This window comes from Haliotis cracherodii, unplaced genomic scaffold, assembly GCF_022045235.1.
Source record: "Haliotis cracherodii isolate W230 unplaced genomic scaffold, xgHalCrac1.p SCAF_6, whole genome shotgun sequence".
Taxonomy (NCBI): Eukaryota; Metazoa; Mollusca; class Gastropoda; order Lepetellida; family Haliotidae; genus Haliotis; species Haliotis cracherodii.
Genome location: NW_027266319.1, coordinates 23,219,371 through 23,238,383, shown reverse-complemented (window position 1 = coordinate 23,238,383; position 19,013 = coordinate 23,219,371). Strand labels below are relative to the sequence as shown.

At 40.7% G+C, this 19,013-nt stretch overlaps 1 protein-coding gene across 1 annotated transcript; it reads left to right on the top strand.

Annotated features, from left to right (window-relative positions):
* The first annotated feature begins 12,939 nt into the window (after positions 1-12,939).
* LOC139445696 (uncharacterized) lies at positions 12,940-18,807 on the top strand. Its single transcript, XM_071226894.1, has 3 exons — positions 12,940-13,222; positions 16,011-16,190; positions 18,596-18,807. Exons 1-3 carry the CDS (start codon positions 12,940-12,942, stop codon positions 18,805-18,807), a joined length of 675 nt encoding a protein of 224 aa, XP_071082995.1.
* Positions 18,808-19,013: the final 206 nt, after the last annotated feature.

Below are 19,013 nucleotides of genomic sequence, written 5' to 3'. Positions count from 1 at the left end.
TATCATATTAAATTATGATACCAGTTGTTCGGGAACACATTCCTTTGCCGTCAATATGTTTTTATTATTTTTGGATTACTTTTTTAGTGTAGATTAATTCTTCAAAAGTTGGACTGAATATAGTCCAATATAACAAACATTTAGACGGAATACTTTTGTGAAGTATATCTTGTGGTCATCAACACTACCAAACAATTCCAGACCAACTAAGTTGATGAAGAAAATTAAATATCATGTCTCGTAGAACCCATTTTTTTCTTTGTCTGGATCTAGAGCTGGAGTGTCCCGTCTGCCCAACTGGTAGTGGCGGTTATACCTACAACCCTGAGGTAAACGTCTGCTTCAAGCTCCACAGTCAGTCCAAGACCCAACATGTTTCCGAGGATGCCTGCACAAGGGCTGTGCCTTCCGGCCTACTGAGGGTTGACACACAAGAGAAGAAGGAATTCTTTATGACCATTATGCCTCCTGACAAATACGGTGCGCCTCACTTCACACTATTCGTGTGTTTTGAGACATATTTAATTAATTACCGTCCGTTTAGGGCAAAACGTAACCGATGAATAGCAATGGTGAGTGAGTGAGTTTACATTTAACGTCACATCGGCAATAGTTCAGCTATATCATGAGTAAAAGTTATATATCAATAATAAATATATTTAGACTGCATAAAAAACCGCTTGTCAAAGGACAGTACAGTGACTAGATTATCACTAGTTAGGGGACATTTGAACGAATAAACTATCATTCAACAACACAATAGAAAAACGGGCTAATGTTAGGCCACCATCCTAGGGACCGTGGGGACTTACAATACCTCTACTACCTGCGCGGTTTCACTGGAGGATTTACACCATCCCTTTTATTTACCTGCTGTCGATTCTAGGCCATTTTAGCCATCAATTAACATTCACAAATATACTGCTATTAGAAGTATGGTAGGATTAAACTACTTTGTATGCGGTGGTCTTACATACCCTGTCAGGGGGTGCAATGAGGGGACCCAAAAAACAATTGTCATAATTACATGAAACCAAAGCAATTGTTATCTATTCACCCCACGCCCTTCTTACGTGAGTATAATTTTCTTAAATCAAAGCCTGAGAAGACCCTTGAAGATCTGCTGAAACTCAATGGAGCGTAAAATGAAAAATTGTGATGAAAATTATAACAGATCACTGAAAATCAGTGATAACGCCATGTGTTCGCAAAAAGGATAAGTTTGTCCTGCTCAACCGGTAGCACACACCACTAACAATATGTCCATTACAAAGTTAAGTGCCAGTGGTGTAAGGCGGTGTCAAAAGTGAGTAAAGGTCCTGTTGACATGCGATGTGTCGTATTAAGTAAATTCCCATGTATGTCTGGAAAATTACTTATTTTCATAGAATTTTCACCGCCATGTGGTCTTTTACGAAAGTGAATTCTGTTTCATCTGACAATCGTGGTGAAACCTTGACTGAAAGGTTTAGATTAGTTGCCATCCAAAAGTATCTGAGCACGGTCTGAACACAGCACGTTAACCCTTATTTTTGGTATATGCCATGCACCCTGTGAACAAGACCATTCAATCATAACATGTACGCTACTGCCTAAAAGTTAATTCCCCTAACACGCGTTGAGGACGCGTGTAACACGCGTTGAGAACACGCATGTGACACGGGTGCTGAACGGGTTGCACGCGGATTGCGCACCCGTTGAACACGCGTGTGCAACTGGTGTGCAGCGCGTGTGCAACGGGCTGGCAGCGCGTGTACAGCCCTATGAGCACGCGTGGGTCACTCGTTGCACACGCGTGTGCCATGCGTGTAACACGGGACCGGGTTTCAGTTGAAGCAAATATATCAAATGAATAGTGAGATGAATCAAAACAGTGAGATGTGAATCTTGAGTTAATGAGCGGCCATTGACCTGTGTTCACCAGACCATAAACACAAGGTCGGCGTGTATCTCGTACCCTGGGCACATCAGAAACGTGTGATCGTTGTTTCGAATTCCGCTTCACCCTGATTATGCTTCCAAAATTGTCAGCCCATATAACCGTGCCCGTGGGTTTCACCAAAGAGGTAAACGTCTTAGACATGCGTCACATCAAGCTTTCATGCAGCATCAAGCTGACACGCCGTGATATAACTGGAATATTGTTCAAAGCGGCGTTAAACTCACTCACTCATAACATTTATACATAGTTTTAACAACTTTTGTTCTTGATGTCAACATAATCAGCAACACAAAAGAATGCGAAGGTAGAGTTTCACGTCATGAAATTACTAAAATACACTTTAAAATACAATGGGTGTTATGCCATTTCACAATGGTAAATCATTAAATATGTCCTAATTGAAACAAAAACATTAAACGATTAAATGGTCTGGTAAAGGTGCTTCATGTGTTGAACTTTCTCTTATATTCCTTATTTTTGTATCACAGCATACGTAAGTGGACACTACAGTGGTGAAAAATGGGTATATTACGAACATGGGATTGCTGTTCCTATGTCGTATATTTGCTGGGCAGAAAATCAACCCAATGGCCTCCCTACAGGTCATTATTGTCTGGCTTTGAATAATGAGGGACAGCACGATGTATGGCGTGATAACGACTCTTACCGTATCTGTGAAATTCGAATGACTCAATCAGTCTTTGTATCAGAGGACCGCCTCCGTGGTCGAGTGTTAGAGCGTCTGCCCGGAGAGCCGGAAGCTCGGGGGTTCGATCCCCTTCCGCGGCATACCAAAAGACGTTACAAGATGGTATTTGTTGTTACCCTGCCTGGCGCTTGTCCTTCAGGGTCTAAGGCAAGGACTGGTTTGCAGGGAGTCAGTACACTATGTTTGAGTGAGGTATTCATGTTAAACTGTGGCATGGTATCCCCCGTGGGCTTGCACTATAAAATTACTCCGGACTAGTACAAACAATCCCACACACAAACACGTCTTGCATTACATCGTATATAATTTAAGTCACTGGTGCGTCAAGTTTGGAAATGTCCTCCATGTCATCCATAAAACCCTTTGAAATCGTTACTAAGACGTTGAATACTGTAAACCCGATATAAAAAAAACACCCTTTGAGCAAGAGACGTTTTGTGCTCTTTGAAATCCTCGCAGTAAGAGCATGCTTGATTATACTTCAATACTTATGAATTGTGGACACAGCGGCTTGAGCTGTCACTAGTACTGTAATAGTACATTGGCAACTTAAGAACATAGAGCCGTGAAATGAAACAAAAGACTTAAAAAACCATATACTTCTGTACATCAAAATACATTTAGATAATGTAAGCCATGCAATTATGTGACACACATTTCACACCTGTATCAACTTCTTGTATTAGAAACTTCACGCATTGATGCTCTTGAGTTATGAAACGAAGATATGACAACTCGTCTCTAGAAATGCAGTGTTTCAACGTGTCATACAATAAACCTCGGTGTGGAGACGTCATACAAATTCATACAAGGGTGTGCCAGTGAAACCAGAGGGTACCAGCATGAGCATCGGTCCACGCCGATGTCGTACTGTCAATGTGATCACTCACAGTAAAATCCCAAGGCTCTTAATCTGTATGCATAGATCTAAATATAAAAACAGGTGAGGCAATTTCACTGTTCTCTTTTATGTCGAGTTCAGGTCAGATAGGTAAATTAGTGGTGGGTAATTGAATGTTTGACCTTTATTGAACTATATCAAATCATTGAAATACCTCGAGCTTAAGTTAACCAATCCGACAAGAAAGTCCGATTCATATTGATAAAGAAGCAGATCGGCAATGAGGGGAGCACAATTGGTGCTATGTAACAGTGAGTACCCTTGACATATCTTCAAATATATAACAGATCACTTCTAGCCATGTTCACGTATGATGCTACCAAGAAGCTTTTGTCGACACACATGGATAAACAAGTTTGTGGCCAATAGGTGGAGGTCACCATCATAGCTCAGTTGGGTTTTTCGTCATTTTGAACAGTATTCCAGTAGTTTCGCGGGGTGTCAGGTTGATGTGGGAGGAAAGCCCGAAGTAATGCAGGTCTCGGACGTTTACCACCTTGGTGAAACCCACGAGTACGTGTATTGTGCTATGGACAAACCTCATGTTCAGGGCGATTCTAGGATTTGAACTCAAGGTCATAGGTCAAGATCATTAGGTACATCTAATTGCTAACTGTGGCGCCTTAGACAACTGAGTAATCTATGTCAGCCAAGATGTTTATGGTGATGATTTTACTTGACACAAATTACGGACAAAAGATATCTGCTTTTGCATATACCAGGTCCCTATGCCTATGCAACTAGACTGCGTATCCCATACTTGTCCTTAAAACCGGTTTATCATAATGAGAATCGTATGTTTGCAGTATATAACCCGAGGATTATACCCGGTCGTGTAAGTCTGACCTGCTTGGCCCATACCAGTTTATGAATAGGTCTGCCTGGAATACTCGTGACAGCCAAGCAGTTTAGGGAAATGACATTTTTTTAAGAATTAAGGAATTCGACAAACACTCATTTCATTACTTGAACGTTTTGTTCAGGCGACATACAATATGATTTCAAACTGTACCCTCGGGCTTGAGATTCTCCTAATTCTGTATTCATTATCAAGATCACAACGCAGGAAACTTCTGATATATTTCATGGGTATAACTGGTTCCATATAGTCATTCCTGCATTAATGTGATTCTGTGACAAGTAAAAAGCTACATTGATAACAAAAGGTATACTTTTGCCATTGCGTCCATGTGTGTCATACGCCTATCCTCATATCATGACTAGTATGATCCGATATAAATTCCAGTATAACGAAAATATCGTTGAGACAATAGAGACCAGACACCGATCTACAGTATCGTCAGTTCAGGTATCACACGTATATTTGCAAATTGGAAATTAAATTGCAATTTTAGATGAGTAAGTTCAAATTTAAAAGTATTTCAGCCTTTTTCTTTTTCTTTTTCTAGAACAAGTTACAATGAATTTACATATAAAACCCTGTGGACGATGGAAAGAATAATTTGTAACTTGTAACAATGATTGGGAAAGTTGTCTTATCCTGAACCTCTATATCAGGAAAGCCAAGGAACGTCCAGCAAAAAGTCTGTTCTTCTGAAGACTACACAGACTATTTCAAAAGAATCTTTGAAAGGAGAACTAAAATATAAAATTTATATTATCTTAAATACTTGAACAATATATTTATTACTCTAATAGAACATCATTACTTCTCAAAGTGTAAATATGGCTTATATTAATTGAATGTTCAAATCGATAATTTCACTCATCTTGAATGTGAAAAACGTTTTCAAACTCTTATGTCATAGCTAAACAAAGCATTTTACTGTCTTTCGTCCCAGTATGAAGACACAAAACATCTCCAGACGCAACTCTTCCAATAAAATAATATTATTTACTGCACAATCGGTTGGAGACAAAAGATTCATGCACTAAACTCAAATATTCGTTCCGCCCTCGTGAGAGTGCTTCAAAGTTTTATACGCAAAGAGCTACAACGATTAAGACTTTTGTCAACAAGTTGATTGTCAGAATGGATAGAAGATGGGGCCTATCTTTAGATAGAGCTTTTTTATTTCAGCGTTTATGCAGTAGATTTCAGTGACGTTGTCAGGTAACATATCATGAGTATTCATTGTCAGCTTACAACAACTAATTGTCATCATCCTTCTTGTCTCTGAAAGAATCAGTTCAATTTTCTCTGGAAGAGGCTTTGGTTTGCGACTGAAGACATGGCTTCTGTGAGAATGGTTTTTGATCTTGTACTAATTACCGCCCTTCCTCCCAATCATTCGAAGGTATTCAAAGTGGACACCTCACTGGACTGCTCTCATCAGTGTATGGCCAATGCCTCGTGTCAGGCTATGGTGTTCAACACCGTTCATCAAGCATGTTATATATACACACCGTTTACATGCGGATCCATCTGCGAGTGTCAACACTGAGTTGATGATGTATAATTCTGAGAGAGAACCAGACTGCAATGGCATCGATGGACAAACGCCCGTACTTGGTGAGTTTCATGTATATAAATGAAAAGCAGACAAACCTAATTATTATAACAGATTAATGGTTTCACCTACGTCGTAATGCATTTGTATTTATGGAAACGTTTCCGGACTAACTGTACGGATTTCAATGCACATGCTACATGGTCAAGTTAGTAGATGCTTGCAAAAACTCGTTTAGAAATAAGCCAATCAGTTAAGAATCCCCGCATGTATCCATGCAGCCTATTTGATGCACTACACGACATTGCTAATCATACAGGGTATTATTTCTCTGAGGAGCAACAATAATTAATTTGGAGAAATGTTTTGGCGTTAGGTGATTCTACATTACCTTCTAAACATACGTCGCACAGTCATACAACCCCAAACAATATGTGTTGGCGTGCTCACAGTATCTATAAGTAAAACGACAAAACCCTTTTAAAAATCAGAAAACTTTATGTTAAAAGCGGAGACAATTGTACGATTCCAACCATATCGTAATTAAGCGTTTATGAATCCCTATCAAATGATGATGATACCAGTTGTTCGGGAACACATTCCTTTGCCGTCAATATGTTTTTATTATTTTTGGACTGAATATAGTCCATATAACAAACATTGAGCCAGAATTCTTTTGTGAAGTATATCTTGTGGTCATCAACACTACCAAACGATTCTTAACCAACTAATCTGCATGATGTTGGTGAAGAAAATGATGCTCACGGTATCTATAAGTAAAACCACAAAATCCTTTCCAAAATCATAAAACTTTATGTAAAAAGCGGAGACAATTCTACGATTCCAACCATATCGTAAGAAAGCGTTTTTGAATCACTATCATATTAAATTATGATACCAGTTGTTCGGGAACACATTCCTTTGCCGTCAATATGTTTTTATTATTTTTGGATTACTTTTTTAGTGTAGATTAATTCTTCAAAAGTTGGACTGAATATAGTCCAATATAACAAACATTTAGACGGAATACTTTTGTGAAGTATATCTTGTGGTCATCAACACTACCAAACAATTCCAGACCAACTAAGTTGATGAAGAAAATTAAATATCATGTGTCGTAGAACCCATTTTTTTCTTTGTCTGGATCTAGAGCTGGAGTGTCCCGTCTGCCCAACTGGTAGTGGCGGTTATACCTACAACCCTGAGATAAACGTCTGTTTCAAGCTCCACAGTGAGTTCAAGACCCAGCATGTTTCCGAGGATGCCTGCACAAGGTCTGTGCCTTCCGGCCTACTGAGGGTTGAGACACAAGAGAAGAAGGAATTCTTTATGACCATTATGCCTCCTGACAAATACGGTGCGCCTCATTTCACAATGTTCATGTATTTTGAGACATATTTAATTAGGGCAAAACGTAACCGATGAAATGTAATGATGAGTGTTATATTAACAAGGAGCTTAGACTAGTTGCAGTTAAAATGTATTAGAGCATAGCCTGAGCATAGCACGTTAACCTTTATAGTGGGGATATGCCGTGCATCCAATGAACAAGTCAATTCAGTCATAACATTTATCATCCCTTGGGCACGCCAGACACGTATGATTGTGGGTTCTGGTCCCCATTCGCCTCAATTATGTTTCTAGGTTTGTCAGCTCCATGCCGTGCTCGTGGGTTTCACCAAAGTATGGTGAAGATCCGGGGTAGCATTGGTCTTCAGCAACCCATGCTTGCCGTAAAACGCGACTATGCTTGTCATAAGCAGACGGTGGTCAGGCTTGCTGACTTGGTTGATGCATGTCATCGATCCTAATTGCGTGGATCGATGCTCATGATGTCAATTACTGGATTGTCTGGTCCAGACTCGATTATTTACAGACCGCCGTCATACAGCTGGACTATTGCCGTGTGGGGTGTTAGACAACAAACAAAACAAACAAACAAACCGAAGGGGTAAACGTCTGAGACATGCATCACTTCAGACTTTCCTCCCACATCAAACTGACACGCAGTGATATAACTTGAATACTGTTCAAAGCGGCGTTTAACACAACTCACTCACTCATAACATTTATACAAAGTTCTTTTAACATCTCTTGTTTATTAAGTCAACATAATCATCAACACGTCATGAAATAACTGAAATACTCATTAATATACAATTGATGTTATGCAATGTCAAAATGGAAAATCCTAAGTGTAAAATATAACCTAAGTGAAATAAAAGCTTTAAAATCACTGAATGGCCTGGTAAAGGTGCTTCACGTGTTCTCTAATACTCCTTACTTTTGTATTTCAGCATACGTAAGTGGACACTACATGCACAGTGGTGAAAAATGGGTATATTACGAAGATGGGATTGCTGTTCCTATGTCGTATATTGGCTGGGCAGATGGTCAACCCAATGGTCTCACTAGAAGTCAATATTGTCTGGCTCTGAATAATGAGGGCCAGCACGATGTGGGGTGTGATATAGCCTTTTATCGTATTTGTGAAATACGAATGACTCAATCTAATTGTTAGTCCTCAGAGGACCGCCTCCGTGTTCTAGTGTTAGAGCGTCGGTCCGGAGAGCGGGAGGTCCGGGGTTCGATCCCCGGCCGCGTCATAACAAAATACGTTAAAAGATGGAACTTGCTGTTACCATGCCTGACGTTCGTCATTTAGGGGCTAAAGCAAGTACTAGTTAGCTCGGAGTCAGTATGCTTTGTCTGAATGGTGTATTCATATTAAACTGCAGCATGGTATCCCCGTTGGCTAGCTCTATAAAATTGGCATTACTCCGGGCTAGTACAAGCAATCACACACACAAACACATCTTGCATTTCATCGTACATAATTTTAGTCACTGATGCGTCAAATTTGGAAATGTCCCCCATGTCAACCATAAAAACATTTGAAATCGTTACTAAGACGTTGAATACTGTAAACCCGATAAAACAACACCTTTTGAGCAAGAGACGGATGATGCTCTTTGAAATCCTCGCAATAAGAGCATGCTTGATTGTACACCAATACTTGTAAATTGTAGACAGAACGGTTTGAGCTGTTACTATGATAGTACCTCAGCAAGTTCAGAACAGAGCCGTGGAATGAAAAGAAAGCCTGAAAAAATCTATTCTTCTGTACATAAACGTACAATCAGATGATGTAAGCCATGTAGTTATATGACACTGTATCAACTTGTATTAGAGTGAGTGAGTTGGGTTTTACGCCGCTTTTAACAATATTCCAGTTATATCGCGGCGTGTCAGGTTTATGTTGGAGGAAAGCCCGACGTTTACCACTTCGGTGAAACCCACGAGCACGGGTATGGTGCTGACAAACCTAGAAATATAATCGGGGCGAACCGGGATTCGGAACCACAATCATAGGTTTCTGGCGTGCCCAAGGGACGCAACTCTGCACAGCGAATCGCGGCGCTGTAGACGACTGTGCCAACCGTGCCCCCTTGTACTAGAAACTTAACGCATTGACTCACTTGAGTGATGGATGAAAGATATGACAACTCGTCTGTAGAAATGCAGTGGTTTAAACGTGTCACAAAAATCTCAGTGTGTAGACGTCATACCAATTCTATATTCTGATTACTGAGTGCAGTTGGAACCTGTCCTTCATATATGGTGTGCCCATGACACCACTGCATGACAGCATGACCATTAAAGTATTGTTGTGGAATGGAGGGGGGCACGGTTTGCCCAGTCGTCTTACTTATGATTGTGGGTTCGAATCCCGATTCGCCCCGATTATGTTTCTAGGTTTGTCAGCACCATACCCGTGCTAGTGGGTTTCATCGATGTGGTAAACGTCTGAGATCTGCATCACTTCGGGCTTTCCTCCCACATTAAGCTGACACGCCGTGATATAACTGGAATACTGTTAAAAGCGGCGTTTAACCCAACTCACTCACTCAATTGTGGAATGGTGTAGTACTGCCAATGTGGTCAACCAATTCCAAGGCTCCTAAGGCATGTCTTCGACAATGTTGGGTACTGGGATCTGTTCTGTCCCGAAATATCGATGGAGATATTCTGCTTACACTTTTGAGTTCATAACAAATTTACGATTGGTATATTTAGGTATTACTCTGTTGTAATGTTGCATGGTATATATACTACTCACAAAAAGTTATGACCAATTACTATATATGACATGACAGATTAGCTATAGTAATAGGAAATAATCGGGTATTCTTGAACTTCATGTGAGTAGTATATTTTAATAACATGGTTGAATTGTTATGATTCAGTCTTTATGCTTAGTATGCATTTGACGTCAATATTCATGTGCTTATCATACGATTATGTTACGAACACCTGGTGTCATTACTATTGATAGTGATTCATAAACACACGCTCATGATATAGTCGGAATGGTACAATCGACTCTGCTTTATGCGGAGATTTCTATTGGATATGGATATGGTTTTGTCGCTTTATTTACTGGAAAAGACTTACATGTAGATGTTAATCGTTAGATCCAGAGATCATCTTTCCCCCAGACATCAATACTCAGTGTCCTGCACTACTGATTGATATATACTGAACAACAAAAGTTCCTGTGACACTGAATAAGATTTTATGCGAAGTTATGTTTTTTACCAAATCTTAAACAATTTCGGTTTGCAACAGATAAAAGACGCCTGTAAGTGTTCAAATGGTTTAATTTGCCATACTGACATCAGAAAATGCGTGATTTCATAAACAAATACATGAACATGCCAAAATGTCAATTTACAAATCACAAGCGTGTGTGTCCACCTCTGGTTGCGATACAAGCAACAACTCTTCGTCTCATGGAATGGACCAGGCGTCGCGCGAAATACCTGTGGGATATCTGTCCATATCTGCTGCAGCATGTTTTGAAGTTTCTGGAGTGTCTGTGGAACACGCCGATCCATCTCATTCAACATGTGCTCGATTGATGAGAGATCAGGGGAGCGAGCCGGCCAGGGGATGACATTCACGTTGTTTTGTTGAATCCTGAACACGTCGAGTAATATGAGGCTGGGCGTTGTCATGTTGAAAGGTAATGCCTGGGCCATGACGACGCAAAAACGGTAGATCTCGTCGCGGTAGCGCTGTCCATTGAGATTTCCCTCTACCACTATCAAACGGATCCTCGGTCTTGCTGTAATCCCAACCAATACCATAACGCTACCGCCCCCGAACCGATCTTCTTCCATGACACAATGATTGACGTAACCTTCACCTCGACGTCGGTACACTCGGATCCGTCCATCGCTGTGGCTGAAGTAAAAACGAGACTCGTCAGTGAATAGAACTTGTCACTACTGCGTGGCCGTCCTGCGTAGACGCTGTCTGCACCACTGTAGACGTGCTTGACGATGGTTTCCGGTCAAAACGGGACGTCTGGCGACAATCCCTGCACGTGTGAGGCGACGACGTACGGTTTGTGAAGATATTCGTCGAAGGCCAGGGATGTTTCTCGCAGTCACTGTTGCTGGCTGGAATCGATTTCGTAGGTGTGTTGTTCGAATCCAGTTGTCTTGTCAATTATTGGTTGGCTTGCCACTCCGAGGATGGTCTCTGACTGCATTCGTCTGTTGCCTCACGTTGCCATAAACACCAAATTGTCTTGCAACATCACGTTGACTCGATCCTCCTTCAAGCATACCAATGGCTTGAAGAGGTTCATTTTCGTATAGGCGTGGCATTTATTGAATAATTGCGTAATTTTGTTGTTTTTCTGAGTTGTTGTTGTCAGCACAATGCTAAACAATGCATGTGGAATCCCGTTAACGGACATGTTTTTATACCTATTCTTTGGTCAAAGTCAACTTTTGCACGGAATGCATGCTTTTCTGTAGCATTTGCGTTTTTGTGATTTGATGCCATACATGTACTACATTATTGAAAACCAAACTTTACTTGTTTGAAAAATACACTAAAATATTGGCGTCACGGAAACTTTTGTTGTTGAGTATATGTGTACTGATGTGTTGGGAAAACGTAAATAACTTCTTTAATGCTTCTTTGAGAGGCATTTAGGAGTTGGAGTACTGAGTAAGGATAGTATTTATAGATGAACAACTTTATATCACAATTAGGAGCGACGTTAGTAGATTCTAACACCGTTATTAAGCAAGTGATGACAGTGTTAGAACCAACACCGACACCTCTATCCTAATTGTAATAAAGAAGTTGTTCATCCATAAATCTTATACTTACTTCTTTAATGCTTAAGTATGTTCAATGTTTCTCAACATAGTATAGCACAGACCACGTGTGAGTGATTATTTATGGTAAATCCCAAATACGCACATACATCTTTCCATGTCCCTACTGAAGAATCTTGTATCTTTTTGCAACTAAAGTTTTGTTTTTGTGATTAATAAAAAGGTAAAACAACACCGTTAGCGTTATCTGGATCTGTCATGCTCCTGACTGTTGTGATCCCAAATGCCAAACACGGTTACACTGAAGACAAGTTGTCACAGCAGTATATACGGTGAAGGTATAAATAGCAAAAAACACACTTTTATTTCAAGAGAACTGATGGAAAACACATTACATTGCACTGATCCAAAATTGTAAACAGTCCCAACCAATCCACGAAGCAATGTTCTGAATATTGATCAATATTTATATATCAACTTCGGTGTAGGCACAGTAAAATCACATTTTTGAAAGCGCAGAAGCATTTTGACAGACCTTGACTTTGACTTTGACTTTGGTGTAGTAAAATACATATTTTGAACGCAGGTAGATTGTTGTTGCTTGAGTAGAAGTGATTTCATACACGAGATGACATCACTCCACCGTAGAAAGCAAAGATGCACTTGAAAACATAAAGAAAAAAATCAATGCACAAGTCGCAATGTTATTTGGCGAAAGATTAATGCTACATTGCACAGTGTTCGTGAAATCGCGGGCCATTAAAGCATACAACTTTGCTGGTGAAAGATTAATCTTAGTTTTGTTTCGACGAATCGTAGACTTTAAATTTCAGTTTAACATGGTTACTGATCTGATGATGTTTGATCTTGTACTGATTAATTCCTTCCCTGCGAATTATAGGAAGGTAATGAAAGTGGACAGTGTACTTGACTGTGCCCACGAATGTATGCGGGAGGCAACGTGTGAGGCTATCGTGTTCATCACATTACACGTGGTGTGTGGTATCTACCAGGGAGTCATTCAGGCAGAGCCTTGGTCTTCTACTGGCATGGAACTTTTGGCATACAACTTTAAGAGGGCTACAGGTTGCAGTGGAACTATCGGATCAATTCCTGGACCTGGTGAGTCCACAGTACAATTTATACAATCTGTGGCGACACAACACGCTCCCTTATAGTTAATATGAACATAAACGACAATATCTAACTTATCATATACTAAATCCACAAATAAGTTAATCCATGTACAAATAATATAAAACACATGTACCAACCATTATATGCAAACCTCAGGCGGGTGTTACGTATCTATTATCAGGTTAGCTGGTGTCCTCCCATTAGTTAGACAGCCAGTTGTTATACACCTTAAAAATAACAACTTCCTGATAATGGAATGACCCATAGCTAAACATCAAGATATAACAAAACAAAAAGACGTGTTAAGTCAGATGTACTTATTTTTTAAACGTTCATCTCAGATTTGGCTGTTACATCATATGTATATATACACATATATTAAATTTAGTCATAATATGTACACAACGTCATACTTCGGTTCATCCTGTTGTCAGACTAAGTTCTTTAGGCAAGTTTCAGGAGGTGGCCCACAGGATCTAAAAACTGAACTGGAGTCTTCTGACCAAGGCTTAGATGGTCTATTAATCTGACGATCCGGTTGTCGATCTTGCGATACACTCGCTTGCGGCTTGGTGGTGCTGCTCCAAAGTTGACCTGGACGAGTTTGCTTCTGTCCGCATGTTCAATACGTCTGATGACCTCTATAAACCGGAAGATGGCGATGAGGCAGGGACTGGTTCAACCGGCAGTGAAAACCTTCCAGACTGTTATTGATGCGTGGCCCTTCAGTTTCGTGGTGATTCCACAGGGGCAGCGGAAACCTTGCATCATCATCCACCCAGTTGATAACCATGTAGTCTTTAAAATGTTCAATGCGACGACCATCAGGGGAAGAGTTCATTACATCCAGCCATACATCTTGCACTCGGTTTGGGAGGCTAGCCAGGCTAGCCGCTCTCCTGATGAACTGTTGGACCCGAGGGTCTTCTTTGTATGGCACTGCCAGTCCTAGGTCTTGCACTTTTCTTGGCAGTAGTGGAAGTAGCACCCTTTGATGATGATCTGTAGAAACTCTTCTTCTACTGCACGGATTGCGGCCAGCTCGACGTCTGTCTGAATTCTGGTTGGAGCAAATAGTCTTTTCGGTCCCTGCTGCACTTCAGTCTTCAAGAGTCGGAACAGTCTGGCATAGGTGGCGGCTTGACGATCAGGCAACAGGGTGAAGACAAGTGGATTGGATGTAGAGCCAGCTCGAGCATGAAGGATATATTCTTGATCCCACAGGTCTGGGCAGGAGGTGAAGGTGCAGGTGAAGGTGCATCTTGGTTGTTTCTTCACGGGCGCGCTTTCGAAGTGTGCTGAGGAACTTATTTTGGGGACATGTTCTGGTGGATGGTTGTGCTCAGTCTGGTTCCGGAGGAAGTCGTCACTTGTTGTGCATCTACCAGTGCAGGTCTTGATAAACACACCTCAAGTGGGTGCTGGTCTGTGTTTCTCGATTTCGGTTGTAGAGATATCCATCCAGAAGAATCTGAGGTGTGCCTCTCTGTGACATAATATATTCCACTTTTCATAACCCAGGCATTCTGATAATGCTACCATGATGTTGTTGTTACATTAGGTGTTTAAGAGGTCGCCTTCTGCCAAGGCAATTTCGGCTGACCTGTCCCTCTTTGGGACTCCTGTGTGTAAGAAGGGTTCACATATTTATTGTGAGTTCGGCTACCATGATCTGCCAGTAATGATATTTATATCACAGTTGGTAAAACTGAGTAGACTCTGACGAATTGATAGTAAAAGATTAATTGTTTTATATTAAGAATGTTATTATAACAAGCAGCTAAGTGCAAGTGTAACTTGAGTAGTAGTCTAGTTGAGAAGTTCTTCATTTTCCACAAGCTTTAAAGATCAAACACTACATATTGGATTAACATAATAACTTATAATCAGAGTACAACATGCAACTGGAGAAGCAACTGGAGTAGCAATCTAGTAGATAACTATAACAATAAATAAGTAGAAAATAAGTAGAGAAAGACCAAACAATGAACCTTGAGACATGCCTAATTAGTTCACTGAGTAGGACTGTACCATTGTTGTGGGTACTGCCCTAATTAATTCCCTACTTCAGTGTCTGACAACTGGTTGTCTAACAACTGGCTGTCTAACTAATGGGAGATAACCTGTTAGCTTGATAGCGTTTACTACACATTACGCAATATCTCAGCAATATCAGCAAGGTCATACATTGCAACCACCCTACCCTCTTATGCAAGGAGGAGCACCCGGGGCCATTAGGGATTGGTGTTTGAGAAATGTAATTGGTTAGTTGTATTGGCACAATCTAGTTTTATCACGGTTGTCTCTCAATAATCAGATCAAAAGCCAGGTTAAGCACACCAATGGGATACGGTGTCACGCGGTCAGCCCGGTGATACCATATCACCACCCTATCAACTTCGCTGTGCAAAATTGCGTCCCTTGGACGCACCTGAGACCTATTATTGTTGGTTCGAATCACTGATCTCCCCGATTAGGTTTGTCTGCACCATACCCGTGCTCGTGGGTTTCACCGAAGTGGTAAACGTCTGAGACCTGCATCACTTCAGACATTCCTCCCACATTAAGCAGACCTGCCGTGAAATAACTAGAATACTGTATGTTCAAAGTGACATAAAAATTTACCCTCTCACTTACTCATCTATCCTCAACATTCAGCATTTAAGACACAATGAGCACAGTGACATTTGGATGAACTATCGCGGCATACAACAAACTAATAATCATTGAATACAAAATTTCATTATAAAATTTGAATATTTTTCTCGTCTAGCGGATCGGGTTTGTCCAACTGGCAGCGGATACAGCTATAAACCAGCTCTCAACATATGCTTCAAACACCTCTACTCACAGCAGAATACATGCATCCAGGACGGAGCTTCGGGTCTTCTGATGATTGATAGTCAGGAAAAGCAGGACTTCTTCAAGACACTACTTGGAACTGAACAATATAGTAAACATGGCATTTTCGGACCTTATACTCACCTTATAATCGGGTGGCCCAGTCGTCTAAGGCACCGCGATTCGCTGTGCAGAGTTACGTACCTTGATTATGATTGTGGGTTCGAATCCCGGTTCGCCCCGATTATGTTTCTAGGTTTGTCAGCACCATACCCGTGCTCGTGGGTTTCACCGAAGTGGTAAAGGTCTGAGACCTGCATCACTTGGAGCATTACTTCCTCCCACATTAAGCTGACACGCCGTGATATGACGGGAATACTGTTAAAAGCGGCGTTAAACACAACTCACTCACTCACAATGAACACGTTTGACAAATTGATCAATAGATTTATCACGAATCCACAATATGTAAACAATTTAACGTAACGTTCTGTATAATGTGTTCAAAATAGTGTATTGAGATGCATGAACACTTTCCACATCGTTCAAGACATATCAAGAGGAGACACAATACAACGAGGGCTGTTACAAAAGTAGTTCTGAGCCTTACAAACAAAACCAACAACTGTGAAAGTTTTTTTAATTTTAATTTTTTAACATAATCTCTCTGCTTTTCGATACACATTTCATATCGAAATGAAGCTTTTCAATTACTGTCAGGAAGAAGTTTTCTGAAGCAACCCTGAAAAATCCCGTTCACGGCAGCTTTGGAGTGAGTGAGTGAGTGTGTATGTTTTACGCCGCTTTTAGCAGTATTCCAGCAATATCGGCGGGGGACACCAGAAATGGGCTTCACACATTGTACCCATGTCGGGAATCGAACCCGGGTCTTCGGCGTGACGAGCGAACGCTTTAACCACTAGGCTACCCAACCGCCCCCACGGCAGCTTTGAGATCATCGATGTCGTCATAGCACTTTCCACGAAGGTGTTCTTTCAGTTTAGGAAAACGGTGGAAATCACGTGGTGCCAGGTCTGGCGAGTATGGAGGGCGAGGAAGTTCTTCGAACTTACATTGTCGCACAGCAGCCTTTCCAGGTCGAGAGATGTGAGAAAAGGCATTGTCATCAAGTCGTAGAACTCCAGCAGTCACCATTACCCGGCTCTTTTCTTTGATAGAATCTTTCAGGCAATGAATACGGGTCTTCGGTGTGAACCACAAGGCTACGCCTTTGCCCCAATACCGGCAGAAAGTTTTACTGTGCGTACATAAATAGAAGCGACAAGACCCCCTTCCATATTAAAAAAGCAGAGTCGATTGTACGATTCAGGCGTTTCCGTGGAGCTGCAAAGCATCACAAGTCAGCCACGTCCCCAAATAATTTTGTTTAGGAATCCGAAAATGGAGTGTGTGATTTCAGCACTTTCACGTGTACATTTTAGATACTTTCAAAGAATATTATCATATTTTCTCTCTCGGGAATTGACTTATTATCTCTGGGACAATTGATATTCGCAACAGGTTCGCAATCATTGTTTTCACTTTACTTGCCCTTCAAGTCACTTTGATTTGGCTTTGTCAATCATAGCAGAAATTCCGATTTATGTGCATAAAGAAACAGATCAGCCAAAAGGGGAGCACAATCGGTGCCTATGGAGATGCCTTCTTCTTGCCTAAATGTCTTCCCCTTAAATCTTACATAGATGTTATCAATGAAGAAGTCCAGCATTTCACATATTGTTTTCTCAGTAAGCTTCAGATGGCATTTGCTTTCATGTTTTACATATTGTCGGGAACCTCTGAAGATGGATTTTAAATTCAAGAACAAGCACAGATATGGAACATGATACCGTTTGCGTCCTCGGTAAATTGCTTGGCAATTAATATCTCCCTTGTTACCTTCACTTGTAAAAGGCATCATCTACGCTCCTGTTAGACACTGATTTTATGGTATGTAAATGTTCTGTTGACTATGGAATCCCAGAAGGAATATAAGGGATATTTCAAGTCATAATATTTTGTTTAAAAACGCGACAATATGAAACAAACTTTATGCATATTTTTTTTCATTAAATTCCGGATACCAACAACGTTTCAATGCAAAAGGGTACATATTTTGACCTTGAAAATTCAAAATAAGAAATATTATTCAAAGTCCGATAATACGACCACGGGGCAATGCCCAAATTGTCAAAATATGGTGAAGAGGCATTGTCGCGGTTGGTTAATTTTGACACTTTGACACTTTAAGGTGACACAAAAAAAAGTTAGACCAGTTTTCCAACATTACAGGTTCTAACTCTAACATACAGTAAAACTGAAGACATGTCTCGCTGCGAATAGCTTCACATTTGCTGAAGGGGCGTTACGCAATAGTAGTAATCACTCATTCTCATCGTTCCCTGTAGCAATTCGTTTGATGTATATAATTATATATAAGAACACGAAAACCAAAATGCACTCACAATTCAAATCATAACGAAGAAATTTCAAATGAATTCATTTTCAATATTACAGCCTACATCCGAGGAGATCGGAACCCTAGCACAGGAGAGTGGGCCTACTGGGATGAAGGGACTGCTAGGCCCATGCCGTTCATTGGGTGGTCAACGGGTCAACCAAACGGGGCCGAAAGGGGACAGAACTGCCTGGCTCTGGACAGTACGGGTCAACATGATGCACCCTGCAATATGTTTTACAACTTTTTCTGCGAATATACTATGAAATAGACATATGTACCTATGCAAAAATATGCATATCATAGGCAATATGCACCTTGTAATCATTGGTATTACTTTCTTTGCGAATATTATGTGTAATAGGGACATGTGTGTTACTCCGGGTTGTTATGGGATGGGTATTCTTCACTAGTTCAAAATAAAGTTCAAAATACTGGTCAACATGATGCACTCTGCAATCATTTTAACAACTTTCT

Bases quoted from the DNA above. Each gene is read 5' to 3' on its own strand.
- LOC139445696 (XM_071226894.1), top strand. From the start codon at position 12,940: ATGGTTACTGATCTGATGATGTTTGATCTTGTACTGATTAATTCCTTC. The intron at 13,223-16,010 runs GTGAGTCCACAG...TTTCTCGTCTAG, and splicing joins CGGATCAATTCCTGGACCTG to CGGATCGGGTTTGTCCAACT. The intron at 16,191-18,595 runs GTAAACATGGCA...TCAATATTACAG, and splicing joins ACTTGGAACTGAACAATATA to CCTACATCCGAGGAGATCGG.